The sequence below is a fragment of the Pagrus major genome, chromosome 5 (genome assembly GCF_040436345.1).
Source record: "Pagrus major chromosome 5, Pma_NU_1.0".
Classification (NCBI taxonomy): Eukaryota; Metazoa; Chordata; class Actinopteri; order Spariformes; family Sparidae; genus Pagrus; species Pagrus major.
The window spans coordinates 35,022,253-35,050,052 of NC_133219.1; the positions used below are offsets into that span (position 1 = coordinate 35,022,253).

The 27,800-nt window shown below is 41.5% G+C and overlaps 1 protein-coding gene across 2 annotated transcripts; it reads left to right on the forward strand.

The window, feature by feature from the left end:
• Positions 1 to 190: 190 nt before the first annotated feature.
• On the forward strand, positions 191 to 27,595 carry nipbla (NIPBL cohesin loading factor a). Of its 2 annotated transcripts, none has more exons than XM_073466007.1 (49): positions 191 to 544; positions 2,114 to 2,185; positions 3,840 to 3,989; positions 4,693 to 4,858; positions 5,627 to 5,727; positions 5,841 to 5,952; positions 6,108 to 6,271; positions 7,887 to 8,035; positions 8,886 to 8,976; positions 9,306 to 9,527; positions 9,748 to 9,996; positions 10,099 to 10,856; positions 12,648 to 12,855; positions 13,012 to 13,188; positions 13,433 to 13,606; positions 14,280 to 14,441; positions 14,534 to 14,637; positions 14,734 to 14,820; positions 15,011 to 15,242; positions 15,814 to 15,965; positions 16,050 to 16,130; positions 16,295 to 16,395; positions 16,569 to 16,695; positions 16,794 to 16,876; positions 17,043 to 17,175; positions 17,492 to 17,635; positions 17,753 to 17,839; positions 18,226 to 18,446; positions 18,583 to 18,685; positions 18,862 to 18,960; positions 19,112 to 19,258; positions 20,346 to 20,480; positions 20,685 to 20,783; positions 20,898 to 20,951; positions 21,046 to 21,154; positions 21,307 to 21,437; positions 21,607 to 21,747; positions 21,861 to 21,954; positions 22,154 to 22,308; positions 22,478 to 22,568; positions 22,840 to 23,013; positions 23,151 to 23,341; positions 23,606 to 23,713; positions 24,080 to 24,280; positions 24,670 to 24,816; positions 24,957 to 25,330; positions 25,468 to 25,642; positions 25,986 to 26,183; positions 26,285 to 27,595. In XM_073466007.1, exons 3-49 carry the CDS (start codon positions 3,926 to 3,928, stop codon positions 26,645 to 26,647), a joined length of 7,638 nt encoding a protein of 2,545 aa, XP_073322108.1. In that variant the 5' UTR covers positions 191 to 544; positions 2,114 to 2,185; positions 3,840 to 3,925; the 3' UTR covers positions 26,648 to 27,595. The 2 variants fall into 2 exon arrangements, with proteins under 2 accessions (XP_073322108.1, XP_073322109.1); XM_073466008.1 differs by having other exon boundaries at positions 10,099 to 10,274.
• Positions 27,596 to 27,800: the final 205 nt, after the last annotated feature.

Below are 27,800 nucleotides of genomic sequence, written 5' to 3' on the forward strand. Positions count from 1 at the left end.
TTGATATTTTGTATATAATCTGTTTCTTTGCGTGTTTTTTAGCCAAAGCAGTGAATATAAAGTTGTATCACAGCGCTGTCTAGCGACACCGACACGACATGTTGCATGGCATTTTGTTTGGCGCCGATGGAGGGAGTCACTCCTGAGATCTTTGGTCAGTCAGACGGCAGAACTTCCGGTCGGCATTTTGTTCTACGAGAGGAGAGCCTCTTGATGATCGCAACAATCGTCATATTTCTCATTTACTGTCGAAATTGGCTGCACTCATTGTTTACGTCGGCGCAGACCGACTGAAACTCCGAAGAACGAATGTTTCCCCATGAATGTACGCCGAAACATTCACCCTTGAGTGACGGAAGAAGAACGAATCAGTCCGACCCGGATTATTGTTGATAGCTAGCAAGCTAGCTCGGCGGCTAGCTGGCAAGCCAATCGAGTTCCTTCTGGAGGAGCTGCGAGAGAGAAGAAAGGGGGAGCTAGAGATACGGACACGGACACAAACCAAGCTAAAACATTCCCCTCCCTTTGAGCACAACATCCGAAGGTAAATATAACCACCCATCTTTCTTTATTAACCAAACTTTTTCAATTGCGATTATTAACAATAACATTAATCAATGTTCTTCTGCAAGACCACCTACGGCGTCGTTAACCATTGACCGGGAGGTAACGGAAGCTAGCGAACTAGCCAGCCGAGCTAGCTAGGTGTGTTTTTGCTCCACCAAGGCGCACGGCCTCAACTGGATGTCATTTGTCGAGCCCGAGGATTGGGGCCGTTGCCACGGAATTAAGAGTCTGTGCCGCTGCATTTACATCTAGCCACATTAACCCATCGCATTTTCCCCCCCCCGATCTCTGGGGAATTTCATTAACATTAATTAACCCCGATTAGCGCTTCCTTGTATTATTTGAATTGAACGGTTAGAAGCTAACCCACAACAGTTAGAGCTAGTTAGCATAACTAGCTAGCTGTTAAAACACGACTATTGTTGTTAGCGAATGTTGGGTAGATAGCGTTAGTAATCTTAGCTGCGGTCGTAAATGGTGACACTAGCTTCGCAGTTGGCTCGAAAGATCCAGGCAGGCAACTTCTCAGCAGTGTAACAGTTAGCGTTGTTGGTTTTGTTCGCAAGTAGCGGGCTGCAGCCTGCAAATCAGCTAAGATAAACAGTTAAATTGATGCTAACACAAATCATACATAGCCAAATGGTTTGGTTGTCATTATTTTTGTGTTATTTGACTTGTGAATATGCACTTTAGTTCGCTGGAGCCTTTGGCAGGGCTAATGTTGGTTTTGGTTGCTATCCTGTTTTGAAATGTTTTGACTGACGACTGACTGAGCACAAGCTACGTTGCCTTTAGCTACAGTTACTTTGCTCCCAAGAGTTTGCAAGTGAGGTTAATGTTGTTAGCGGGAATCGCCGATTTTTTTTTTTTTGCCTCTTGCCAAAACAAGTGCAACAGATACAGTTTGATTGCTTTCTGCAATTAGCCAGTTTGCAGGAAAAAAAGCGTACGGTGCTACTGGAGGATGCAGCCCCCCACTACTGCCGCCACCATCACAGTGCATCTGTTCCTTTGTGCTGCCTCCTGCCTGTCAGTCTCACAGCTGTCAGCCAAGCCCCTGCGCACGGAGGAAGAGCACATAGACCGAGCATGCTAACGTTACTGCTAGCTAATGTAATGTTTACAATATCCATCTGTTGATCCTCTCAAACAGTTCTGTGCTGCAGAATCTGTTGCAGCCATTCACTATTCGGCCTCAATGATCGCCTTGCATTAAAAGTTTGTTTGCAACAGTGTGCTTACAGATTTTGGTGGCAGCAGCACTCAGCAGAAGTTGCTGAACAAATCTTGCATTTCCTTAGGAGTTATAAGAAGTATTTCACATGTGGTCAACAGTGCTGCATACTGTTGCATTAAGGACTTTGTCGTTGCACGTATGAATATGTGTGACAGTGAATATTGAGATCTGGTACTATTTTGTTTGGCTAAGTTTTTAAGATTTACTCCTGCAGACACAACTTCTTCGGTACTCATCCCAAAGAAGAATACGACACAGTTTTATTTGCATTATTTGAGTCTGACGCAGAGCCATGTTCTCTTTCTACAGATATAAGGAGTAGGAATTTTTATCTGAAATGTCAGTGAGTCCACCCGAGACTGCACAGAATTCTTCGAAAAGGTATTACTATAACGGTTTGATTCATTTGTCACTCAGTCTTGTCATTTTTGATAATATTGATGCCTGTTAATACTCAAGTGAGGCAGCTTACAATGTTACCAACATGTTTCGAGGGGTTTGTGGCTTGTGCATGTGATTATTGTCTTTTTAAATTTGCTGATTATAATATGTAAACACATCCATCATAATGTGTCACGGGGAGTAATTTAGATAACGAGAGCACCCTGCGCTGGCCTTCCCTCAGCGTGTTTTAGCAGTCATATCTATCCATGAAGTGTAGGCTGCGTTCAGATACACTCAGAACTGCAGCTGGCTTTTCCCTCTGCTTTTATTGGACCTCTTGTACAGTCTTATTCAAGAGGTCAAGGACGCCTAACAAGCACAGGGATTTAAGACAAATTAAGTGCTACATAGGGGCCTAATTCATGCATATCTATCCTGATAAGCTCTGAGTCCTACGCTCAGAAATTAGTGAAAGGGTGTAGAGTCTTATAGTAGCAACACAAAGATTTACATCAGTTGCCTACAGTCGCCTGCTGGCGATGTTAAGTGTATATAACAAGTAAAATCCATTAAGACAAGAACTGAAAAGTAAATACAGGAATATTTTTAATGTGCCCACACATTGTGTAGCAGCTGCTGTATTTATAGGGTCAATAAGAATGTCAGGTCTCATACACTAGAGGACACTGTCACTGAGGCTGGTAATTATTTAAAAAAATAAATATATGTACACTGGTGGTGGCAGTATGATTCATAAGTATAAACATGAAAGCTTCTTTGTTTTGTTTAACCTAATAAGTCCAACGTCTTAAACGCAGTTATGTTAATACTGTGTTGTTGTGTAGCAACTCTTCTAAATGTTTTTTTTTCCATGAAGAGATTGCATTGGTTTCTATTTTTCTGTTAGCCACCCAGATGTTTGTATATTGCATATCTGCTATTGGGGAAAACTTAGTAATCTGACACGACATTGCAATGGTTTATAATATGCATCCGTCAGTGTACTGAGGCTCGAGTATGTCTTACTCAACTTGTGTATAGAAAATAACACTCATTTAAAAATGTTTTCATCGATAGATTGGACAATTCACTGTGGATTTGCTGCTGCTTGTAGTATTTACCAGTATAACAACATGTCAGCAGCAGGATCGTGTACTAGTTGGTGACCTTGTCCTCTAATTGTATCGCCTGGATTCAGCCCTTTTCATTTGTTGAACATCTTGAGTAAGAGCATGAAATTCCTGAAGCCGTGTCCCTGTTTTCTAAGCAGAGAGCGCACACATTGATCAATAACATATATAATTAATAATATACAATATATGCCAGTGATTGAAGATACTTTAAAACACGGCAGTTTATGTTGATTAAAAGATCTAATAAGACGTATTTAATTGTGGCATACAGACGATGCAGCAGGCACCGTTTCTCCTTCATGAAACAGTGTCAGCACCAGGGCAGACACAACATCACACACAGCAAATATTTCTGCATTCACTCTGCACTTGAGTCCAGTTATTTTATCTTTTTTTTTTTTTTAAATAGTGTTCTGTCCTTTACTCAAATCTGTGCTTTGTTATACTCATTGCCTCTCTCCATCACTCAAGTTTGTTTTTGCCCTTCTCTCTCCACGACTGACCTTCCTCTCTTCTAGGTGTCAGGAGATGTGAGGACGGGTGTCGTCCATCGACCCCCTGATCTACCTGTGTATCAACACACTCCCCCACCCTCACCTTCAGCATGAATGGGGATATGCCCCATGTTCCTATCACCACTCTCGCTGGGATCGCTAGCCTCACAGACTGTGAGTGACACACAGCCCTGTTGCAAGCACATTGTCACAGTTTTTGTTCCGACTCTCGTATCAGTGTGTGAAAATGCCAAACTGAAATAATCTGTCTGAGCAGATGAAAATGTGCAACTGTGATTGCAAATTCTGTCCCTGGCCTTGTCCATCTGCTAGTGTTGTCAAAAATAGCGATATGTCGGTATATATATTTAAATGTTGAATATTTGAAACCGCTTCAATACTCATTTTCTGCCGTTTAAATACAGCAGTACCAACTGTGGTTTCTTTTTTTTTTTGTGTTGTTTATTTTTGTTGTAGTTGCTTTCTGTGAGTTGACACATGCACCGCAGCAGTGCCCTCAGAGCTCGACCTCCTCTCGCTCTTCTGTTTGTTGTCAAAAGTAAACTTAACTTAGATCCTCTCGTGCTTAACACACAACCTTGATATATTTATCTTTTTTTGATGTTCAATGTTGTCAAGTTTTCCTCGTTGTATCGAACGCGGTACTGAATATCGCTGTTTTTCAAAGTATTGTATCAGAGTTAGTTATTCCAGTAACTTGACAACACTACCATCTACATATCTCTACTTTTCTTCGACCATGTGTCCTGTGTTGCTTACAGGTTTAACGTTTCTTACCCTGTGTGTCTCTTTCTCTTTATTTCTTTATCTCCCCTTCGCTGTCCTTTCCATCACAATCTCTGTCTTCTTGTCGCAGTGTTGAACCAGCTACCCCTCCCTTCCCCTCTCCCGGCCACCACCACTAAGAGCCTCCTATACAATGGGAGGATCGCGGAGGAAGTTACCTGCCTACTTGGCTGTCGGGATGAGAATCTGGCCTCCCAGCTAGCCCATGGCCTCAACCAGGTCTCCACAGAGCACATGTGAGTGTATAAGTGAAAGTGTCTATATGGCAAAATTGTGTTTGAGAGACGGGCACTATGTGAGATTAGTCGGGCTGTCAGTGTTAGACTGCTGGGTCTGACATAACTTGGCTTTAAAAAATGAGCAGTAAAAATGGGTCACAACACAAGAGATGCCACTGTTGACTTAATGGAGATGTTGCTTGGGTTTTTTTTCCCCCCTAATTAAAATACAAAAACACTTTTTATTGAGATGGAGACATCAAAGGCTTAACTGTTGATAATGCATGTTAATTAACCTGAGGGCAAATTTACCTGATGCAGACACTACTCATTAAAAAGTCAACAAGTGTTTACAATGCATTAAGACTTAAGATTTATCATTCAAATCACAAATGTGGATGAATTTCAGTGAGATGTATTTGTGGCAGGGGTGTGCAATGAGGCAGGTAAAACACATACCTGACAAATCAATGTCAAATTACATTGATGCAAAAATGCTTTAAATCCAATTTACATTTATCACAATACAACCAAAGATAATAAAGAGATAACTACTACTACTTTTGTACATTCGCAAAAATGTGAAATCTTCCAACCCTACGTTATAGGCTACATATTTCTGAAATCACTTATGTATTCATATCTAAATGCATGCAATCAGTGCATGTTTGCGTGCATTTCTAGATTTTAAACATGATTCATTATTTTTTATTTCTACTAACTAAAATGTGTGCTGCCCTGTCATCGTTTTACATTGTGAATGATCTTCTTTGTGTGTGTTTTCAGAGAACTGAAGGACAACCTGGGTAGCGATGAGCCAGAGGGAGATGCACCGGTGCTGCTGCAGACCATGCTGGCCAGGAACCCTGGCATCTTCAGGGAGCAAAGTACGGAGATGCATACCTGTTGCTCATTATGGCGTTGAAAGCATACGATCACAAAGTCGAGCTTCATGTTGATATTCATAAGTAAATGTTTTTTTATTTTCATTTCTGAACAGATGTCATGCAGCAGCCAATGGTACAACCGTACAAGATCACCCAAAATTCCATGCATAGCCCTGCCCAGTCTGCAAACTTCCAGCCGGCTGCAATTTCTCCCAATCCCCCAAGGTGAGCCTGTTTTTAATCGGTGTTACCCAGTTGCATCACAATATTTAGTCTTACTACCTACTTGCATTATTGTTTTGTTTTTCTACTGTTTATTGTGGAGCTTCCTTCACCTTGCTGACTTTCTTTCCATCTCTTCTCTCCTCCACTTTGTCCAGCCGGTTTGTGTCACCTCAGACGGGTTCCAGTAGCCGGTATATGGGCCAGCAGAACAGTCCAGTACCCAGCCCCTACACTCCGCAGAGCCCTGCCACTGGTTACATACAGCCGTATTCCCACCAACAACCACCTAGCTATAACCAACACCAACAGATACAACAAGGTGAGAGTATATGCGGGTTGCATGTTCATAGGAGGTCTTTGCTTAAATATGGATTGGCGCTTCCTTGTTTGTGTGTGTGTGTTTTTGTGGCTGATGTACATTAACTTTTAGAATGAAATATACTTTAAAAGTTTTCAAAGTCGCCTAAAAAGTGTACATAAATGGCCAAAAAGCCCCATTTAGTAAGTCTTTGTGTGAGGAGGAGATCTGCGTTATTGATAGGATTTCAGTGGCTTTTGTTTTAAACCAGTAAACTTCAGTGTTGTTTTTTGAAATGATAACATCTAGATTTTATCAGCTAAACATAATTGGGAAGCACATTTTCACATCTGTCAGGAGGCCATATTATAAAACTAAATCCTTAACTTTTCTCTCCTGAGTGCACTGTGCTTGCTGGTGTTGTACAGTTTGTTGCATGTGATTAGCAGCTGTGGTTTTATGGACAAGTTTGTGGACAAAATTCTGTCCCGTCCTTGTTAATCTGCTGTTTATGCGATCATAAAACAACAACAACAAAATTCATTGCTTCGTTTATGTAATAGAGTTTCTAAGATTTTTTACTCATATTTGTTGCAGATGTTTTCTGAACACAACACAGGACAAGAATTTTTTTTCTGAGGCATAATTGACTTCAAATATAAAACAGGACTTCCATACGTCATAACATGGACATAATAAACAATAAAAACTCCAAGGATTGGCTAAAATAATTAGATAAATAATTTGATTCAAGAGGGCAGTGTGACTGTTGTGTGACTTTGGCAGAGGTATTCAGTAGGTCTGATATTATCAGTCAATATTGGCTTATCGTCATTGCTCTATGTGTTGGCAGATTTGTTTTAAAAAAGAAAATGCAGTGCTGCAAATTGCAGCACGTCTGATATGCTTATTTATTTATATTTCATTTTTGTAATAATTTAAGTTTGATATTTGTTGTACTTTTAGTTTGATGACTCAAGCTTTTATGTGCAACAATTAATTTCCTGGGGAATTTCACTATTCAAAATTTTGTATTATGCATTCTGTTCTCGTCAGCTTAAATAATTAATATTTGAAAGGATGTTATGGTTTTACAGAACAGGCAGAGTTTTGGCGAGAAAATTCATGCCCTCTGAATATCAACAACAACAACAACTGTGAGGATTGTGGCTCCAACATTTAAACATAAATGATTAAAATGTTGTTGCTTTGCTTTAGAGTGCCTGCTCTGGTGCATTAAATTATACACTCCCAATTCACCAGTAAAATCTTTCACCAATAGCAGGAGGACCCGCTTTGTTTCGATCTTGTTGTTGTTTACAGATGTTTGCCTCTGAAATAAGTTCACAGCCAACAGCCAAAATAAGTTTCTATGTATAGTGGTTGAAATTTTAGTGTTTCTTTCACCATTTTGCTGGCTGTTATGAATCCTCTCTGGCACTCCTGTACAAACTGAAGCCTCATTTAACCAAAAACCATTTCTAATCAAATCCTTGCTTCAGTAAAGGCTTATTTATTTTATCAGCAATTTTTCGGACACATCTGTCATTTGTAAGAGAACATTTTTTTTTTCTGTCATGCTCAACAGTGTTATAATTACCTCACTAATGGATCATTTTAATCTTTTATTTGGCAGTGTCTGTGACTAGTCCCATGGTTCCAGGTGGCATACGAAATATCCATGAGGGCAAGGTATCGGGCCAGATGGCCAACGCTGCCAACCACCACTCAGACAGACACGGCACTGAGGACTACCTGAACATTGTACACCGGCTGAGCAATGAGGTACAGCGTCTGAAAGAGAAAGTTCTTTGCATCAGGGTTTAAAAGTAGAAAATGCATTTTCTCTCAGTCTCAAATGGATGCCATAGTTCCCACTATCATTTTTCAGGAAGCAAACAGGCACCTGTCAGCATCTGCTAGTGAGCACTCAGATGGGGGGGAAATCATGGAAAACACTGCTAAAATGATAAATATGTGCAGTGCTATAGACTTCACAACCAGATCTAAAAGGAATTCAGCCGTTAGATTTTACAAACTGCCTCAGGCTAAAAGGAAGAAGAGTTGGGCTGAAGTTCTTAAGGCCGGTTATGTAATGTTTGCCAACCAGGTCCAGGGGCTTCTGAACATATTTGTGTGTATAAGTTCTACAGTATATACTGTCGGTTTTTAATAAAACCCGTCAGAGATCTTTGTATTTTCTACTGTTGTTTTCAATCAGCAATTTTCTTAGTTGACACTGATTGTAAGTTGGAATCTCACTAGTTTTTATCTCATGGTGGGAGGATGCCCACGGGAAAGTGAAAAAAGATTAAGTGAAAATGCTGTTATAAATGCATTAGACATGCTGAATAATGTGCTCACCGCCAGGAGGGTCTGCTTCACTGTTTGGTATAAAATTAACTGAGCATTATGGGGAAAGTATGTCAAATCGGTCCCCCTGTTGTGCAAATGTAATGGGCGAAGTAACGATACACTGCATTCAGTAATCAGAGAAGCTTAATTTGCGACAACTGGGGAAAAAAATTACTTTCCATTAACTGTGTTAGGATGTTCTGCAGCACATTTGCATTGGAAGTACAATGTACAGATCATAACTGTTAGCTTACATCTGTCTTGTCTGTGTGTTGTTCAGGAGGGAGACTCCACCATGAGGAATCCTTCTTTCCCTCTGAGGTCTCCACAGCCTGGCTGCTCCCCAGCAGGGAGTGAAGGAACACCCAAACGTAAGGACACTGGAAGTAGAAAAGAGGCACTATAGTGCTTTCACCCTGCCTACCTTTTTTCTTATCGGGAAAAGCAGCTCCGGGATCTGTAATACTCTGTAATAATTTGAGGTCATTATGTCTAAATAGTGATAGAAGGGCACAGCGATTTACTTTTAAGTCTAAGTGGCCATCTTTCTATATAGCATGGCTCATTATTAGAGTGGAATACCCCTTGTAGAAATGGTACTGTCAGTTGTCATCACAGTGCTATGACTGTTTTGTGTGTTTCATTCTACATGCCCTTTGAAGGATAACTTTCTTCTCTCTTTGGTGTTGCTTCCTCACAGCGGGCTCTCGTCCCCCGCTGATTCTGCAGTCACCGCCTCCCTATGCGCCCTCACCGAGGGAAGGAGGACCTGACCAGAAACAGCAGCTCCAGCAAAGGAAGAAAGCCCCGGCGGTGAAAGAGGAGAAAGATATGTACGACATTGTAAGCTCTCCAAACAAGGACTCAACGAAACTCACCCTCAAGCTGTCGAGGGTCAAGTCAAATGAGTCCGATCCCCCAGGTGAGTGAAGATCTTGGATAGGCTATCTTGGCTGGATTCCTATTTTAGTGTTATGTGGTTTCCTACACCTCTAGTTTCAAACTTAGTCACTTTCACAAGACTAGATATTTTGTGCACGTCTTTTAATAACGAAAAATACATCTTGCCAGCTCTTGGAGTACTGGAAACATCTTCAGTTTTAAACACATGCCTGTAAAATTGTTCTTTGTTCATATCTCAGGTGAGATTATGCCAGGCATGGACCAGAACTCTGACAATATGGAGACAGAACTGGGCTTTCAGCAGGTACCTGTTCTCCAGCAAAATCTGGCGGTCCGGCTGCAGCTACAGCAGCAAGCAGGTGGTGCCAGTGGTCTCCAGCCACCAAGTTCCCCTTATGACGAGGAAGAGCTTGATGCCCTCGCCGAAATCGAAAGGATAGAACGTGAGGCGGCTAGTGAGAAGTGCTCAAAGGAGGTGCAAGATAAAGGTGTGTGGGATATCTCTAAATATGACCATATGGATTAAAAACTCATATAAAAGGTTGTGAATGTATCAGAGATTTTATGTTTATGTTGATTTATCTTTACAGACAAGCCTCTGAAGAAGAGAAAACAGGACTCGTTTCCCCTGGAGCCAGGCGCAGGGGGACCAGGTGGCCCCACAGGTGCCCCAGGCAGTGGATCAACGGGAGGGGGCAATGCTGGCAAACTGACTCCGCAAGAGGCCACCGCAGCTGGGAACGGTGCCAGCCGCCCAAACCTCATGGTGAGCATCGACCTCCAGCAGGCAGGCCGAGCTGATGGCCAGCTCGACCCCTGTCTGGCTGCCCCTATTCCAGCCCTTGAGGCCCAGCGCTGGCCTGAAGAACCAGCTAGTGGGCCCGCTGCAGTGGAGGGTTCTGACACGGCTTTGCAGTTGAAGCCAGATGGTCGACCGGAAGTCATCAAGAACAGGGTCGATAAACATGATGGCAGGAGAGAGGGTCGGGATCCATCAAAACACCGACATGATGAGAAGTCCTTGGAAAGACGGGGAGACATGCCAAAGTCATCAAACCGAGGGGAACACGGACGAGATAGAGACCGAGACAGAGACCGAGAAGCTGACCGAGATAGGAGGCATCGGAGCGAGACTGGTGGTCGAGATCGACGCTCCCCCGACTCTCGCTGCCGAAGTGACCGAGATAGGTACCGGTCTTCTTCCACTGGAGAACCTGGTCGGAGTGGCAATAGACAAGACGGTTCCAAACCGGCGTCATCTGCGTCTGGTGCTAAACTTCCAGATTCTTTCCCTGCACATCTCCTGGGAGGCCATAGTGGCGCACTGAAGAACTTCCAGATCCCTAAGGTGATCTGGTCCGACCCAAACCAAATATCTACCCACCTACCAATCATTCAACTCTCACTGCCTGCAATCTCACAAAACCAAATCACACCACTGCTCACTCTTGTTTACGTTTTTTGTTTTCCCATTTGTAAGCCTTTTGTTTATTCCTGGGATTGGTCTTAAAATTCTGTTAACACATTAACACACACCTAACCATCTGTTAAAAGTAGAAGAAATTGTTTTGTCTTTAGTCGTGTGTGTAATCAAAAGCAAGTACCTTAAAGAAAGGCTCCACTGATTTTTCCCAGATGTTGCATGAGGCTAAATGTGTACTGAAGGAATTCAACATCAGTATCATGAAGCCTAAAAATTGGGACCTAAAGAAAGAATGTTTGTAAACAGGGTTTTGTACAATATTTACTGTCAGCAGTGGTCAGAGATGCACCCCCCAGCCACATCCCATTATGCAGTTAGTTACACGCCACTTTACACACCACAGCTTATGCTTTAACATGGTAGTAGCTGCTATGTGGTAGCCATATTTAGCACCCAAGCCAGTCGTTTTTAAGTGTGTAGCTAATCACTGACACAGTGTACTAGCAATGAATGACATGTCCACTGAAAATGTGCCTGAAAGGTCCTGGTGCTTTTTAGTTGAAGTTGCAATAGAAAGTTTTGATAGTTGTCCTGGCTCGATTAAACCAGTTATGTTACCTCTGGAGGGTTGAAAGTAGCTTCAACAGATTGGTTAAGAGGCTACGGGCACAGTTCAGGAAGACGAGGTGGAACCATAGTAGCAATCTTTATCATATCGGTCTTTTGTTACAAATGCTTGATGCTATTCTTCTTATCGGGGCTAACCAATGTTATGATTAAAATGTTGATCAATCGGTTGTATGCAAATCATCGAACCTGTGAGGACACTGTGATGATATATAATGATTGGGATTGGCTAAGGTGTTATGACTTCCTGTGGAGGAATGATTTGGATTGAGTCCCAAATTGTATTCCCAAATGTAAGTCTTTAAGCATAAAATTAAATAAGAAACTTAAGCTCTTGAGCAGTATGCTTCATGATGAATTGCTCCTCTCTCTTGATTTCTTTTAATCAGTTAGGAATTGTTGTGTACGCTGTTCTCTCAGTCATGCAAACCTGCATCACTGTCCTGTCTGTTGCCAGTCTGTGCTGCACAGCTCATAAGTCTTCATCATTTTACCAGGTTCAGATGACTGGCCACCTAGCTTAGCAGGTGCTTTTCAATGGTAAACCAACAGAATGCAATGCAAATAAGATGGATAGATAAGAGAGATATGAGACCGCTGAGCTTCTGTCTGTAAGGTGTATGTACACAACTCAGACATAAACACTGGTGTGCTAATATATTGCAGTGTAACTTTTTGTTGACCAATGAACACTTTCATAAACAGTTTGTTACCTCTCGCTGGCGGAGGAAGTTGCTATTTACTGGCACTGCAGTGTTGACAATGCAACATGTCCTGACCTGAAACATGGAGGGAGATTTTATAAAAACAGTGGAGTATTCCTTTAAGTATTTTTATATCAGAGCTATACTGGAAATTGACATCAAAATCACTTATCTCATGTCAGTCAGTTTGATCCATTGTTTATATTTTATTATCTTGTGTGATTTTTTTTTTTTTTTTTTTTTTTTTTTTCTGTAAAAAAAATGTATTTCTGTCCAAAAAAGTGTGATTTTTTTTAAAATTTCTTTTTTTAATTGAAATTTGAATTTCAAACTGGACAATCTCAGAGAGCTTTCCTGACCCCTCTTCTGTTTTTTCCCCCCTCAGATCAAACGTGACAAGGATATCAGTGCGCCACCTGAAGGTCAATTATGGGGCCAGCCAAAGGTCAAACTGGAGAGGCTGGGTTTGGTACAGGACTTTGAGAAGAGGCCCAAGCCTGTAGTGCTTGTGAAGAAGCTCTCCATCGACCAGATCCAGCGGATCATCCGGCACAGCAAGTCTGGAAAGAACAGGATCTCCAAGTCTGGCAAAAGTAAGCACAAGAAGTTGTGAAACTGCATTCAACTAACATTACAGCACGCTTCACTCTCTCTGTACTATGTTTCACAAGTGCTTAAAGAGAAAATGAATTATTATTGATTACTAACCTCTGTTAATAATTTGAAAATGTTATTTACAATTTTTTCAGGTGGTATGGACCCGGCAGTTCTGAAGGAGCTGCCCCCAGAGCTGCTGGCCGAGATTGAATCAACCATGCCCCTTTGTGAAAGGGTAAAGATGAACAAGAGGAAACGAAGCACTGTAAACGAGAAGCCCAAATATGCGGAGGTCAGCTCGGATGACGACTTTGATCCAAATGGAGAGTGTGAGTCAAATAATTGGCTTCTTGTCAGTTCTTGGTGGAAATCGTTACACAAGGTTTGGTCGTTTGATCTGAGAAATATTCTTAATATGTATGGAACAGTTGAAGCCTGTTGAGATTACTATTTTCTACACTTTATTTATTTTTGGATACCAGTTTACTGTTGGAAAGGGTTAGTGCTATTCTCTTTATAAAAGTATCTTTTCGGACATCAGGGCCCTTATTTCTTTTTGTCTAATCTCTACAGCTGCAAGGAAACGGCAACGTCGAGAGAAAGACAGGGCCTGGGACATGGAAGAAAGGGAGCGCCGTGGCTCGGGCGAACATCGGAAAAGTGGGCAACGGGACAGCCGACGAGGCTCAGGTAGCCGCTACCGAGACTCCTCAGATGAAGAGTCACCACCACCAAGCATGAGTGAAGGTCTGTATTCAAGTCGGGTGCCATCGCATTTCAAATGAAGTTTCACTTTCTTTTGATAAGTGTGTGACGGTGATAGATCTGCATAGAGAATCTTTGTCTGGTTTTCAGTTAAATCTAAAGTCATATTAGATTGAGGAGCACTGTTCTTATGTCCATATACAGAACATTAAATACATAAGGGCCTGTGTCCATTAAAGAAAAAGCGCTGGCAGGGCACGGGGATGAAGCACTTGTGCGGTCAGGGAAAAAATGCTGCATGTTTAACGATACGTTGACAGAGGCTTGACTACACAGTTAACTACAAGCTTACAACGTGCAGTGTCATAAAAGCAAAACGCTTACCAGCAACATTCAGTGTGCAACTGATCTATTCTCCCAATAGGCTTTCCTTTCTCTGTTATGATAGTTTATGTCTGTCAAGCAGGATAGAAAGACACGGCCATAGCAAGCTTCTCCATTCTCTTGGTTACCAGGGTGATAGGTGACAAGTTTATTGTCATTATTTAAATCACAAGAAAACAAAAAAATGTTTTGAGTCTCACAGCCTGAGAAAAGGAAAGAAGCTGCACTGTAGTCTGCACGCACGGCAGGAGATACTTCTGTATTTTTTGCAGCAGGGTGAACAAATCAAACTTAACAAAAAATTAATTGGATGAAATTTCTCTTTACTCAGTTGCCAGAAAAATGAAAATGAAGGAAAAGCAGAAGAAACGGAAAGCTTATGAACCCAAGCTGACCCAAGAGGAGCTGATGGACTCTTCCACATTCAAGAGGTTCTTGGCAAGCATTGACAACATACTGGAGAATCTGGAGGATGTGGATTTCACTACCATGGGTAAATATCAGTGCTAATTGGTCAACTTTGAAATCCAGAAAGGAACCTTGCTGTATTTCATTGTGATTTTTGTGTTATGTTTTTCTCAACAGCAGATGATGATGAGATACCTCAGGAACTGCTGCTTGGTAAACACCAGTTGAATGAGCTCGGCAGCGAGTCCGCCAAGATCAAGGCCATGGGCATCTCTAGCAGGGTACTGCAGTATATTAATATAAAAACTTGTGTAAAAGCATTGTGGATATGCGATGCTGCTTCTGATTATATAGCTAAATAATTGTCTCTGTTGCAGATCCCATCAGACAAGCTGGTGAAGCTGCTGAACATACTGGAAAAGAATATCCAGGATGGGTCCAAACTCACCACCCTGATGAACCATGTAAGCTCCCTTACTTACGATATAGTGCAGAAATCTATTCAGTATCCATGTACAAAAATGAAGAAGTATGGGATTAATTGCTAAACTGCTACAGAACATTGTTTGCTGGAATGAATAAAAACCTCCCGCCTCCAGATTGTGGTTTATTTCTGTAAAACACATTTGCATTTATTTTCCCTTCTAACCTCAGGACCATGATGCTGAAGACGAGGAGAAACTCTGGAGAGACCTGATAATGGAGAGAGTCACAAAGTCAGCAGACGCCTGCCTGACGGCTCTTCACATCATGACCTCGACGCACATGCCCAAGGCTGTCTACATAGAAGACGTCATAGAGCGAGTGCTACAATTCACCAAGTTCCATCTTCAGAACACACTGTATCCACAATACGACCCAGTCTACAGAGTGGACCCACATGGAGGTGAGAATAAAAGGAAGAGTGAAACTAAATTGTGGTATGTGGCTGACTGTGTGAGAACCATCAGCCAGTTTTGTGGTGAATAAATGAGTGTCAACATTATGATCCAAGGAGCTAAGCTGAAAGATGGATAAACAAGTCAGCAATTGATCCCTGATGTCTGGAAATTACAGGGTTGTCATTTGAAAATACAATACTTTTTTTTCTTTTATTGGCTTTGCAGATTTGTCCTGCATGGAAGTATGTACCTTTACAAATGATGTAAAAATTACAGCTGTCATAAATTCAGCTTCAAGCTTCACAGTGAGCAGAATGTCTTGTGCTGTGGGAGGAGATACCTTTGTAGAAAAACCTTAATGAGTCCCTGAATTACATTTAAGAAACGTCTATACTAAAGCTGTCAGCTGTTATTATATACGACAAAGTCCCACCGAGAACATTGATGTGGCTTTGTTTTTATTCTCTTTTTGTTAAGTTCTTTTTTCATTAATGATAATGGAAAATATTTTTTGGGATGTAAAATCATGGTACGTGGTGAAAGGTTTTTTTAACGAGGCTGCTCTTGTCCATCTAGGTGGTCTGTTGAGCTCCAAGGCAAAGCGTGCGAAATGCTCTACACACAAGCAACGTGTGATTATCATGTTGTACAACAAAGTGTGCGACATTGTCAGCAACATCTCTGAGCTCTTAGAGATCCAGCTACTTACAGACACCACCATCCTCCAGGTAAAGACTGTAATGACTGCAGCTATCAGGCGAACATTTTCACTGCAGTCCATATGATGATTCATATAATTCTGTTTCTCACAGGTTTCATCGATGGGAATCACCCCGTTCTTTGTGGAGAATGTCAGTGAGCTGCAGCTGTGTGCCATTAAACTCGTTACAGCAGTAAGACTTTTTTTTTTCTCTCACTTCATCTGTTCCACTACACCACAGTTTTTTTGTTTTTTTTAACACTTCTGACTTGTGTGTTTTATCCTCACATGTGTTTTTGATCTCTTCTACAAAACTGAAGATAGAGACTGACCACCTTTATTATTTCCTGTCTCCAGGTGTTCTCGCGTTATGAGAAGCATCGGCAGCTGATCTTGGAGGAGATCTTTACGTCTTTGGCCAGACTGCCCACCAGCAAACGCTCCCTCAGGAATTTCAGGTAATTTGTTTATGAATTCAAATTGAAGTGCAGGGATACAGCATTAAATGAGGGGCTTGATTATTGTCTGGCCATTAGTATAACAAAATAATAGTAGAGGCAGAGGCGAAGAATCTCTGGTGTAAAACCAATAATAGTAACTTATTATTCATCCTGAACTCCTGTTTCCCCAGGCTGAACAGCTCAGATGATGACGGAGAGCCGTTGTACATCCAAATGGTGACGGCTCTGGTGTTGCAGCTAATCCAGTGTGTGGTCCATCTCCCCAACGATAAGGACATTTTCGACGAGTGCGACAAGGTAAGAGTAAGCCAACACATGCAAGCAAGCGAATTTACAATTTATACAGATTTCAAGTCTTATTCAGTCTTATACTCACAAGTTCTTATTGTTTTTAGGTGGATCAAGATGTGTTGATAACCAACTCGTATGAGACGGCGATGAGAACAGCACAAAACTTCCTCTCAGTCTTCCTCAAAAAGTAATTACCATTCTATTTTATACTTCCTTGAAATGTGCCAAGTATTAGTACAGTTGTACTAAAGGATTACTCTACAAATGCAGAAGAAAAGGCTGAAGAACTACGACTTTGTCTATGTTTCAACCCTTTTCCTCCTCCCACTTTCTTCGCTTTTCCCCTCCCTCAGGTGTGGCAGTAAGCAGGGAGAAGAAGATTACCGGCCATTGTTTGAGAACTTTGTCCAGGACCTGCTCTCGACAGTAAACAAACCCGAGTGGCCTGCAGCAGAGCTTCTCCTCAGTCTGCTTGGTAGACTACTGGTTAGTATGACAGAGCTCTTTCTTTAAATTGGGGATGAAAGTGTTTTCCGAGAATTGACGATGATTTGTTTGCACTGGTGTTTCTTCAGGCATTTCTAAAACGCTATTGAACTGTGTACTTGCTCAGAAGTCTGCCATGAACAGAATTACTTTTTGATTTGTGGTAATGAAGTATTTAACACCTAGACAGCCTTAAGTAGGAAATAATTTGTCTTTAATGCGCCGATGGGTTCAGTTCTTTTTTTGCGTTTCTTGCTGCCACCTGTTCTTATGTTCTTTCTCTCCCTCTTCCTCTCTCTGTCTATGCGTCCATCAGGTTCACCAGTTCAGTAATAAGCAGACAGAGATGGCTCTGAGAGTAGCATCTCTAGACTACCTGGGCACAGTGGCTGCTCGTCTGAGGAAGGATGCAGTCACCAGCAAGATGGACCAGCGATCAATTGATCGTATCCTTCAACAGGTAGAAGAACAATTTCACATTTGACGTTTATGGTGACACAAATAAGTTACATGGAACAAGCTGAATATGGATTGGTTTGAATGGCACATTTTGTGATCTTTCTTTCTGGTAATATAGGCTCCAGGTAGTGATGAGACCCAGCAGCTGCAGAAGGCTCTACTGGACTACTTGGAAGAGAATGCTGAGACAGATGCCTCACTGGTGGTGCGTTTACATTAGACTGACTGAGCGACTTCAAACACTCTGGGCTTTATATCTGAAATCTATGTGCATGCTTTTCGTTCCTGAAATGGGCTATTAAGCCACATATGGAAGCACCTTTAAGTAACTGGCTTGTATAAACAAAACACTAAAAAACATCCATTAAAATCATTAGCCTTCAGTTTACTGTAATCTGCTTATATTACTCACCAATGCACTCCAGCTGTAATGTCTATGTTTCAAGGCACACATAACAATTCTGACTTGTAGCATCACTTACTAGGTATAAGTGGAATTATTATTTGATTGAGTGTAATTTTTTTACTCAAAATAAATAATTATATTCTTTAAATAAGCTGCAGAATACTGAGACCTTATTTGTCCTCCAGTTTGCCAGAAAGTTCTACATTGCCCAGTGGTTCCGGGACACCACCACAGAGGCTGAGAAGTCCATGCGGAACCAGAATCAGAAGGATGACGACTCCTCGGACGGACCACAACATGCCAAGGAGATGGAGACCACCGGTGAAATTATGCAGCGTGCTGAGAAGCGCAAGAAGTTCCTGCGCGCCATCATCAAGACGATACCATCTCATTTCGCCACACTGAAGTAAGGATGTGTCTCAGCATATATCTCATAGAACATGAAGTTATTTGATCATTCCTACCTTTCATGGTTGCACTTTTCTGTGCTTTATTTGTTTTTCTAGTCCAATAACATTCTTCCTCTTTGCTCTGCTCTCCAGAATGAACTCTGACACTGTGGACTATGATGACTCCTGTCTGATTGTGCGTTATTTGGCCTCCATGAGGCCGTTCGCCCAGAGCTTTGATATTTATTTAACACAGGTACGATTTCAGTATTTTTACCATAAATATCTTTGTCTTTTTTAATGAGTCAGCTACACAAAATAAGCTATAATAGGTGATATTCGGGCTCACTGGTGTCTTTCTTTTGAAAACTGTGGAAGTGAAAAAAGAGCATTTGTTTAATCATGGCCTTCTGTATGTCATTTTCTTTACAGATTTTGCGAGTCCTTGGGGAAAGTGCCATCGCTGTACGGACTAAAGCCATGAAATGTCTGTCTGAGGTTGTGGCTGTTGACCCCAGCATACTGGCAAGGGTATGTTAGGATCTGTGTTTGCAAAGACAATTTATCATGCCTGAATTGCAGGATAATTTCACATACTTTACATAATCCTCTATTCTTGTCATATTCTTGTTAAGTCATTTTTCCCCCAGTGTATCTGACACTCTCTTGTCCACTTCTGCAGTCCGACATGCAGCGTGGCGTCCACGGTCGTTTGATGGACAACTCCACAAGTGTGAGAGAAGCAGCTGTAGAGCTGCTGGGAAGATTTGTGCTTAGCAGACCTCAACTCACTGAGCAGTACTATGACATGCTCATAGAGAGGATACTGGTAAGTTGACCAATCAGATTCATAGATGTTGTGTTGTGAAGTATTATAATCCCTATGTAACTGTTCCATATAATTGTGAATGTAGTTACTGAGAATTTTCCATCAGTGGATGAGCCTTGTTTGCAATATCATTGTATACTATCATCATAATGCTGAGTTATAGGTATTGGTGTGTCCGTTTAATACTTGACAAACAACCATGCGCCTCTAACAACCTGCACATTTATATGCAGGTTGTGCTCATACAAGTCTGGTCCGTTGTCTCTTGCTTTTTCCACCACATTGTGCTGGACATACCCTGCTGTGTTTCCGTACTTTTCCCTAATGTGACCAATTGCTTTGAAATTTTCTTTGCACTCCACTATTACGTTGTGAGCTTAACTATCATGCTGTGCAGTGGCAGTTGATCGTTATGGCCAGAACCCACCTGACGCATGTTCAATTTGTCAAGAACCTCTTACAAACTAGCTTTTTGATTAGGTATCCTTTAATTGTGGTCCACTCATTGTTGGCACACTGTTCACATTCACTAGTGTGGAAATGGAGCTGCCGTTGCGCGCACCTGTTTAACACATATGCAAATGAACGAGCAGGGCCGTTTCTTCTATTAGGCGAGAGTTCTAGTTTTCTTCTGGCCACTGAGTTTACATGGGGAAGCATTGCAGGGACTGAGTTTGAAGAAAAGTCGCTTATAATGGTTCGTTTTGGATGATTCAGGTTTGTGTTTACATGATTTAAATAAGGAGGAAGTTTAAGCACACAATCTAGGATTAACAGATCATTGAATGGGCTGTGATAATTTAAGCTATAAATATTGAAATTCAGTCCAGCAGACCAGCTTTGCACTTATTCTTTGTACTCAGCATCTGAGAAGTGAGCACATTGAAATTGTTGTGCCTGTTGTCATGTAAATGTTCAAGAGGGTTCATGAGAAGTTCAATCTTCATTACAGTCTCACACTGCCACCTATTGGCAGAAAAATTATATTGCATCCCACGCAGATGTCTTAATCAATGAAAACAGGAGCCTTGTGTTTCATGTAGTGCTTGCAGAGGCCTTTATGAATTGATTTTGTTTTGATGCACAGGACACTGGTATCAGCGTACGAAAACGGGTGATCAAGATCCTCAGAGACATCTGCCTGGAGCAGCCGACCTTCAGTAAGATTACTGAGATGTGTGTGAGGATGATCCGCAGGGTCAATGATGAGGAAGGTATCAAGGTATGGAGTCAACTGCACCTTCTCCACTTTCTGTTGTTTTCACAGTGTGACTTTCATCATTCATTATTATTCTATGTATTTCTCTTTTATTACATATCTCTGTATTGTAACATAATCATGACAAAACCTTGAGTTTGAACAGTTTATACAAAGTGTAGATCCAAACTAAAGATCCAAGACTAATGAACTTTATGTTCTTTATAGAAACTGGTGAATGAGACATTCCAAAAGTTGTGGTTTACTCCGACTCCAAACCATGACAAAGAGACCATGACCAGAAAGATCCTCAACATCACTGATGTTGTAAGTTTAACTGACTTACCACTTTGCTTTATCCTCTAATCTAAATTAAGTACCTCAAGAAAAGGTGAAGTTTAGTTGGTGTATTTTTAATCTCATGTCAACTTTCTTGTTCAGGTTGCAGCGTGTCGAGACACCGGCTATGACTGGTTTGAGCAGCTTCTTCAGAATGTAAGAATTTGATTTGATGTTTGAGCTTCAGCTGGTAGTGAATATGTCAGTGTTGATACCTGTTTTAAAACAAACATTGTCTCTTTTGCTCTAGCTTCTCAAGTCTGAAGAGGATGCATCGTATAAACCAGCCAAAAAGGCCTGTGTTCAGCTTGTTGACAATCTGGTCGAGCACATCCTCAAATATGAGGAATCTCTTGCAGGTATGCAGGTTTATCATTTAACCCCCCCTTTTTAAATATTTATTAATATTTTTGAGCCACTGTCTGTACTTTTAGTTGGTAGAATAAATAAAAAACATTGATCTGTTTTGAACAGAACTTGGTGTAATCTTTATTTCCTCTTTCCTCTGTAGAGAACAAGGGTGTGAACTCAACACGGCTAGTGGCGTGTATCACCACCTTGTACTTGTTCAGCAAAATCAGGGCCCAGCTCATGGTCAAACATGCCATGACCATGCAACCCTACCTGACCACAAAGTGTAACGTAAGTTATGTTTATCAAATCCATTTTGTTATTGCATAATTATCAAGCAAATCAATTATTCTTATTGGATAATTAACAATCCTTTACACCGGCATGAAGAAATAAACACAGTAAAGAAATAATTATCAGACTTTCCTCAGTAATTATTGTTATATTGTTTCCCCTGCAGACTGCCAATGACTTCATGGTCATCTGTAATGTGGCAAAGATCTTGGAGCTTGTGGTACCTCTGATGGAGCACCCCAGTGAAACTTTCCTTGCCACCATCGAAGAAGACCTCATGAAGCTCATCATCAAATACGGCATGACGGTGCGTGGCAGCATGTTTTCAGAAACTTACATAGGGCCCACCATCGTAGAACCAGCTTGCTTTGTGAAGGTGTGATCAGTGTTGACATGATTGTTCTTCCTTCCTGTCTTCAGGTGGTCCAGCACTGTGTGAGCTGTCTTGGAGCTGTTGTCAACAAAGTCACGCACAACTACAAGTTTGTCTGGGCTTGCTTCAACAGATTCTATGGTGAGATATCCAGTTAGACAATGAGTTTTCTGTGACAGTGATATGTTTTGGTATTTCAACTTTCCAAACGGGTCCATGATTTAATTGTATCCCCATGTCCCTTAAAAGAGTGGCTTTTCAGATTGACCTTGTCAACAGTGATAGAGAAAAAACTAGGACACACAACCTAGGTCATCACGAAAATAACTTTTTTTTCTAGGTGCACTTAACAAGCTGAAGGTTCAGCATCAAGAGGATCCTAACAGCACAACGTTGGTAGCAAACAAGCCTTTCCTGCTGCGATCGCTCTTCACTGTGGGTGCCCTGGCCAGACATTTTGATTTTGATCTGGAGGAGTTCAAGGGCACCAACAAGGTAACATTGCAGTTGATGTGTAATAATATTTAAGATTTGAAATTAATGATGTGGAAAAGTTATGGATTGCAACTTTAAGTCCAATTATTTGTGTTCAGGCTCTTTTCTTTCTTGCTGATGGTGAATTGACGCTGTCTCACAACTATGTGTCTATGTATATTGTGTACAGGTTGTCATCAAGGAGAAAGTTCTCGAGCTGCTGCTATACTTCACCAAACACGAGGATGAAGAAGTGAAGACCAAAGCCATCATCGGCTTAGGCAAGAACCCCATTTTAAAATATTATTAGGTTTGACAAATAAAAAGGTCACCATATTTAATGTGTGCAAAAACGTTAGCCACTGAGTGTTTCAATGATTGGACACTTGAGATGTTGTGTTGCTGAGTCACTGACCTTCAGTGTCCAGACAGTAAAGTAAGGCCAGAAAAGCTGATCTTTAACAGATTTTCTTGCCCCAGCAGGTTGAGATAACATAGATGAAGGCTGTTTTGTTTACTTGTTCTTACTTGTCTTTGCTGTTTGTTGTTCAGGCTTCCTTGTGATCATGCATCCCAGCCAGATGTTTGTGCCGGATGTGAAGAACTTGTATAACGGCATCCTGGCTGACAGCGCGTCCTCCATCAACCTCAAAATCCAGATCCTCAAAAACCTGCAGACGTACCTTCAGGAGGAGGACACGCGGATGCAGGAAGCAGACAGAGAATGTAAATGAACCTGTTGTTGCTGCTGAGGTGTAACAGCATTACGTCCTCTTGATTTTGTTGGTTGCACCTCCAGCAATAAACATGATAAAACAGTGATTAAATAGGTAATTAACACACCGTATCCTGTGTTGTTGCAGGGAAGAAACTGTCCAAACAGGAGGATCTGAAGGAGATGGGAGACATCTCTTCAGGGATGAGCAGCTCCATTATGCAGCTGTATTTAAAACAGGTGTTGGAGGCGTTCTTCCACACCCAGTCCAGCGTACGGCACTTTGCTCTCAACGTCATAGCCCTCACACTCAACCAGGGTCTCATCCATCCTGTACAGGTAAGTTGGAGAACCACTCCACCTCCAGTAATTGATAGATAATAAAGTGCTTCAGCTTATGATATGGCCAATAGATTTATTCAAAATATATCAAAACCATGGATTTTTCTATTTTTGGTCATCATATCAACACTGCAGGTGATCCACTTTCTGAAAGTGTTTTATGTGTTAGCCTCCTAAAGTCTAAAAATGACTAAAAAAATAACCAATATCCATTATTTAATGTGCTGTGAACGTAACCTCTTTTTTGTCCCGTCCTTGCAGTGTGTACCCTACCTCATTGCAATGGGAACAGACCCAGAGCCCAGCATGAGGAACAAAGCTGACCAGCAGCTGGTGGAGATTGACAAGAAGTACACAGGATTCATCCATGTGAGTCATTCATCAGTGTCCAAAAAGACCTTATTTTCCTCTGAGAACAGCTTGTTTATTCAGTTATGGGAAAATATTTGAGTTTGCATTATTACATCATTAATCTTGTAAATATTAAAATTCTGAGTTTGAATTTCTTCTCCAAAACTAAATAGTGCCCCTTTCATGATAAATGCATCACAGCCACAACAGCACTTATTTTTTTTCGTTTCTCACAATTTAGACTTTTTTAGTGCTGAAGAAGTTTTGCAACATGAATTTTAGTCTCCATATTTTAATGGCACATGCCCACAGCAGCAGCTCTGTCAACAGTTGTCTGAAAGGCTAAGTGTTTTAACACGTCTGTCTCAACATATTCTTTCACAGATGAAGGCAGTCGCCGGGATGAAGATGTCGTACAATTTGCAGCAGGCCATCAATATGTCTCGTAAGAGCATCATAAGAGGATTCAGACAGGACGAGACCCACTCAGCACTGTGCTCGCACCTCTTCACCATGATCCGGGGGAACCGGCAGCACCGGAGGGCTTTCCTCATCTCACTGCTGAACCTCTTCGACGACAGTTCTGTGAGTAAACCTGCAGTATTCTCATCATGCCTTGGCACTGCTGAGCGTGAAGCAGAATTTTCTTATTAACTGCATGCCAAGTAAACACTGCTTCATTTTTTTTTTTTTAACACATTTGGCAGTAGGGTGTTTTAGCAAGAAGTGCAATAAATCGTTCTAATACGACTCTGCAATAAAATAAAAAACGTTTTTTATGAAACATGTTTCTGATGATGAAATATGTCAGATGGCATTATTTTACTGTCTTGCAAATTCAACAAGACTAGTTTTTTTTTTTCCTTTTACATGTATCAATAGTTAAAATTCTAATAAGCGAACACTGCAACAGGAGTTTGTAACAGGCACTGACCCTCCATCATGCTTTTCCCCTCTTTTCTTTGTTTCTGCAGAAGACGGAAGTGAACATGCTGCTGTTTATAGCAGACAACCTCGCCTGTTTCCCATACCAGAGCCAGGAGGAGCCTCTCTTCATCATGCACCACATAGACATCACCCTGTCTGTTTCTGGTAGCAACCTGTTGCAAACCTTCAAAGAGGTAGGATAACAGTATTCAATGTAGTTTGTCTTCTCATTGGGGTTTAAAAAAAAAAATCCCGAAAAGCACGCCAGTATTTTAACAGTAATAATTATATATATTCATTTTTATGCATTTTCTTGTCAATTTCTTCTGTCCAGCTTCTGCTAAAGGAGCCGAGGCGCAAGGAGAAGAAAGTGAAAGTGAAAGAGTGGAAGAACACGTCGGAAGGAGAGGATGAAGAGGAAAAGATGAACTGTGATTCTCCCAGAAGTCAGGGGGATGTACACAGCGACCAGGACAATGACAATGAAGATGTGGTACGGCGGCCGAAAAAGGCCAGAAAACCTGTTGCAGCCAGCTCAGAGTCCGAGTCTGACATTGATGACTTGGATTTGGAGGATGTGGACAAAGTGATGAGGCTGCTGCCAGACAATCCCTCAGGTCTCCTTGACTTTGCTAATGCTGTTCAGGGGATCCTGTTGCTACTGGTGCTCAAACAGCACCTGAAGAACCAATATGGATTCTCTGACAGGTTAGAGCAACAAAACCTTTATTTCTTTAGAGCCTTTATCGAAATGAATGTATCAGCATTGTTTTGTGGGGATTACTTTGACCAATTCAGACCTTCCATGACCTCTGTAACTGAGCATGTTTTTTGTCTTCCAACAGTAAAATTCAGAAGTACTCTCCAACTGAGTCAGCCAAGGTGTACGATAAGGCAGTGAACAGAAAAAACAATGTTAACTTCCACCCACGACAAACCATCGACTTCATCTCCAACAACATGGCTCACGCCACACTGACGAACGAGGTCAAGAGGCGAGTCGTCAGACAGTACCTAGATGTAAGTAATGGAGCTGGATGTTTTATGTACATCACTGACTGCCAGTTGATACTTCAGCAACACCTTTGTGAATGTGAAAAAACTGCTGTGCCCAAGTGTAATAATGGTAAAGAAAACCCTGTTAGTTATTATAAAGTGTACATGGCCTTTTTTCCCCCTAGTGTCTGTGAAATATGCGCCTGCGTCTGCTCATAAAGAATTTTTTCTCCTCAAATGATTCAATATCCATTAGTCTGTAAACATTTCTGTCACATCTGTTTCTTAGATGCCGATGTTTAACTGCTGTGGAGTGTATAACTTGTGTCTCAGTTAGTAAGTTTCTTTGCTCTTTTACTCCGCACAGTTCAAGGTTCTGATGGAACATCTTGACCCAGACGAAGAGGACGAGGAGGGAGAAGCGTCTGCCAGCGCGAACATCAGAAACAAAGCCATAAACGCCCTACTGGGAGGCCTCGGCCCCTTGTCGGGACCCAGTCCGCGCAATCAGGCGGGACCAGAGACAGATGACGACGATAGCGAAGGCGACGAAAGGACCCCAGGGGTGAGAGAGACAGATAGATACACACACTGTTTATACAAGACAAGTTAAAAATTTCTGATAAAATATTACAACCTTTTTTTTTCCTTCTGTTCTTTCTGCAGTCCTCTCGAAGGTCAAGGCGAGCAGGTGACTCCTCGGACCCCGGCCGTATGAGCGAGACGGTTGATGCTATGGACGTGATCGCCCTCTGGTGCCCCAAATACAAAGACCGGCCGCAAATAGCTCGAGTCGTCCAGAAGACCTCCAATGGATACAGCATCCACTGGATGGCCGGCTCCTACTCGGGGCCCTGGGCCGAGGCCAAGAAACGCGATGGCCGCAAACAGGTGCCTTGGGTGGACACTATTAAGGAGTCGGACATCATTTTCAAGAAGATTGCCTTGACCAGCAACCACAAACTGAGCAACAAAGTAGTACAGACTTTACGCTCATTGTATGCAGCTCGGGAAGGAGGGGCTAGCTAATGCCTCCCGTGTGGTGTTTATCCCCCCCCCCCCCCCCTCCCCCCAATTTTTTTTTTTTTTGGGTCCTCCTGCTCCATTTCTACTTTATCAAAATCCTCCTCTTCCCTGCTCCTGCTCCTCCTCCTCAACCTGCCACCTCCAACGACACAGCCAAACTTCACTGGATTCCTACCCCCCTCCTCTCCTTCCTCATTTTTTTAAGAAAACACAAGAGAGCAAGAATATTTGACACTACATACTTTTACATGAGTTATTCTTGCAAAAATGAAAATGACACAAAACAGAGGACTTATTATATTAGAGGGACTGCTCATGTTTTGTTTGTGTAAAAGTGCAGAGGATAGAATCCAGAAGGCATTAAAGGAATAATTCACCCAAATTATCCCTTCAAAAGGCTATCAGAAAAGAGACCTGGAGGGAAATGTTTTGTCAACATTGTTGTGGGAGCTCCTTCGCTGTTGTGCAGCAGATTCTAGTCGCTCATTTCTACTCCCACTGTATCATAGTTTAACACGACAAAAAACTAAAATGTTTATATCTCTGAAGACAAAAAAGCTGTAAAAAAAGAATAAAACCTTAAGTGAATGTTGGAAATTAGTCTTTTTGATGTTCTTATTAAAGTGTTTTTGGAGTTTATTATACTACTAGCACCCTGATGGTTTTTCCTTTTAGCTTTTAGATATTTGAAGGAAAAAGAAGAAAAAAGAAAAAAATAAGAATTTTTATTTTTGTTCACTTTTATTTGTCCATGCTGTACAATGGCAGAGTCCTCTGAATATAATTTATTCTATTTCGAACTACGCATGCAGTATATGTGGCCTATTGCAGGAGGATATTTTGTAAATGTAGATTTTGTTGTATTAGGTCACCCTAGTAATAAGAGGAAAGGGGATTCATACCCTTTCGGTGGAACAAATACTGCAATAAATTTTCTACTTCTCTTTGTCACTTGTCTGCTCAAAGTCTTAATCTGATCTTTTCATTGTGCAAATGAAGACCAGTATAGGACCTGGATACTGCTTAAACACAGACAGGCCTGACGGGACTAGAGGGTTGATCATTTACACATTAAGGGAGCGAGTCAACAAAGTGATACCAGACAACCCTTTTATTAGCATTTCTATGCATAGACTTCAAAGAGAAATGAAAGCAG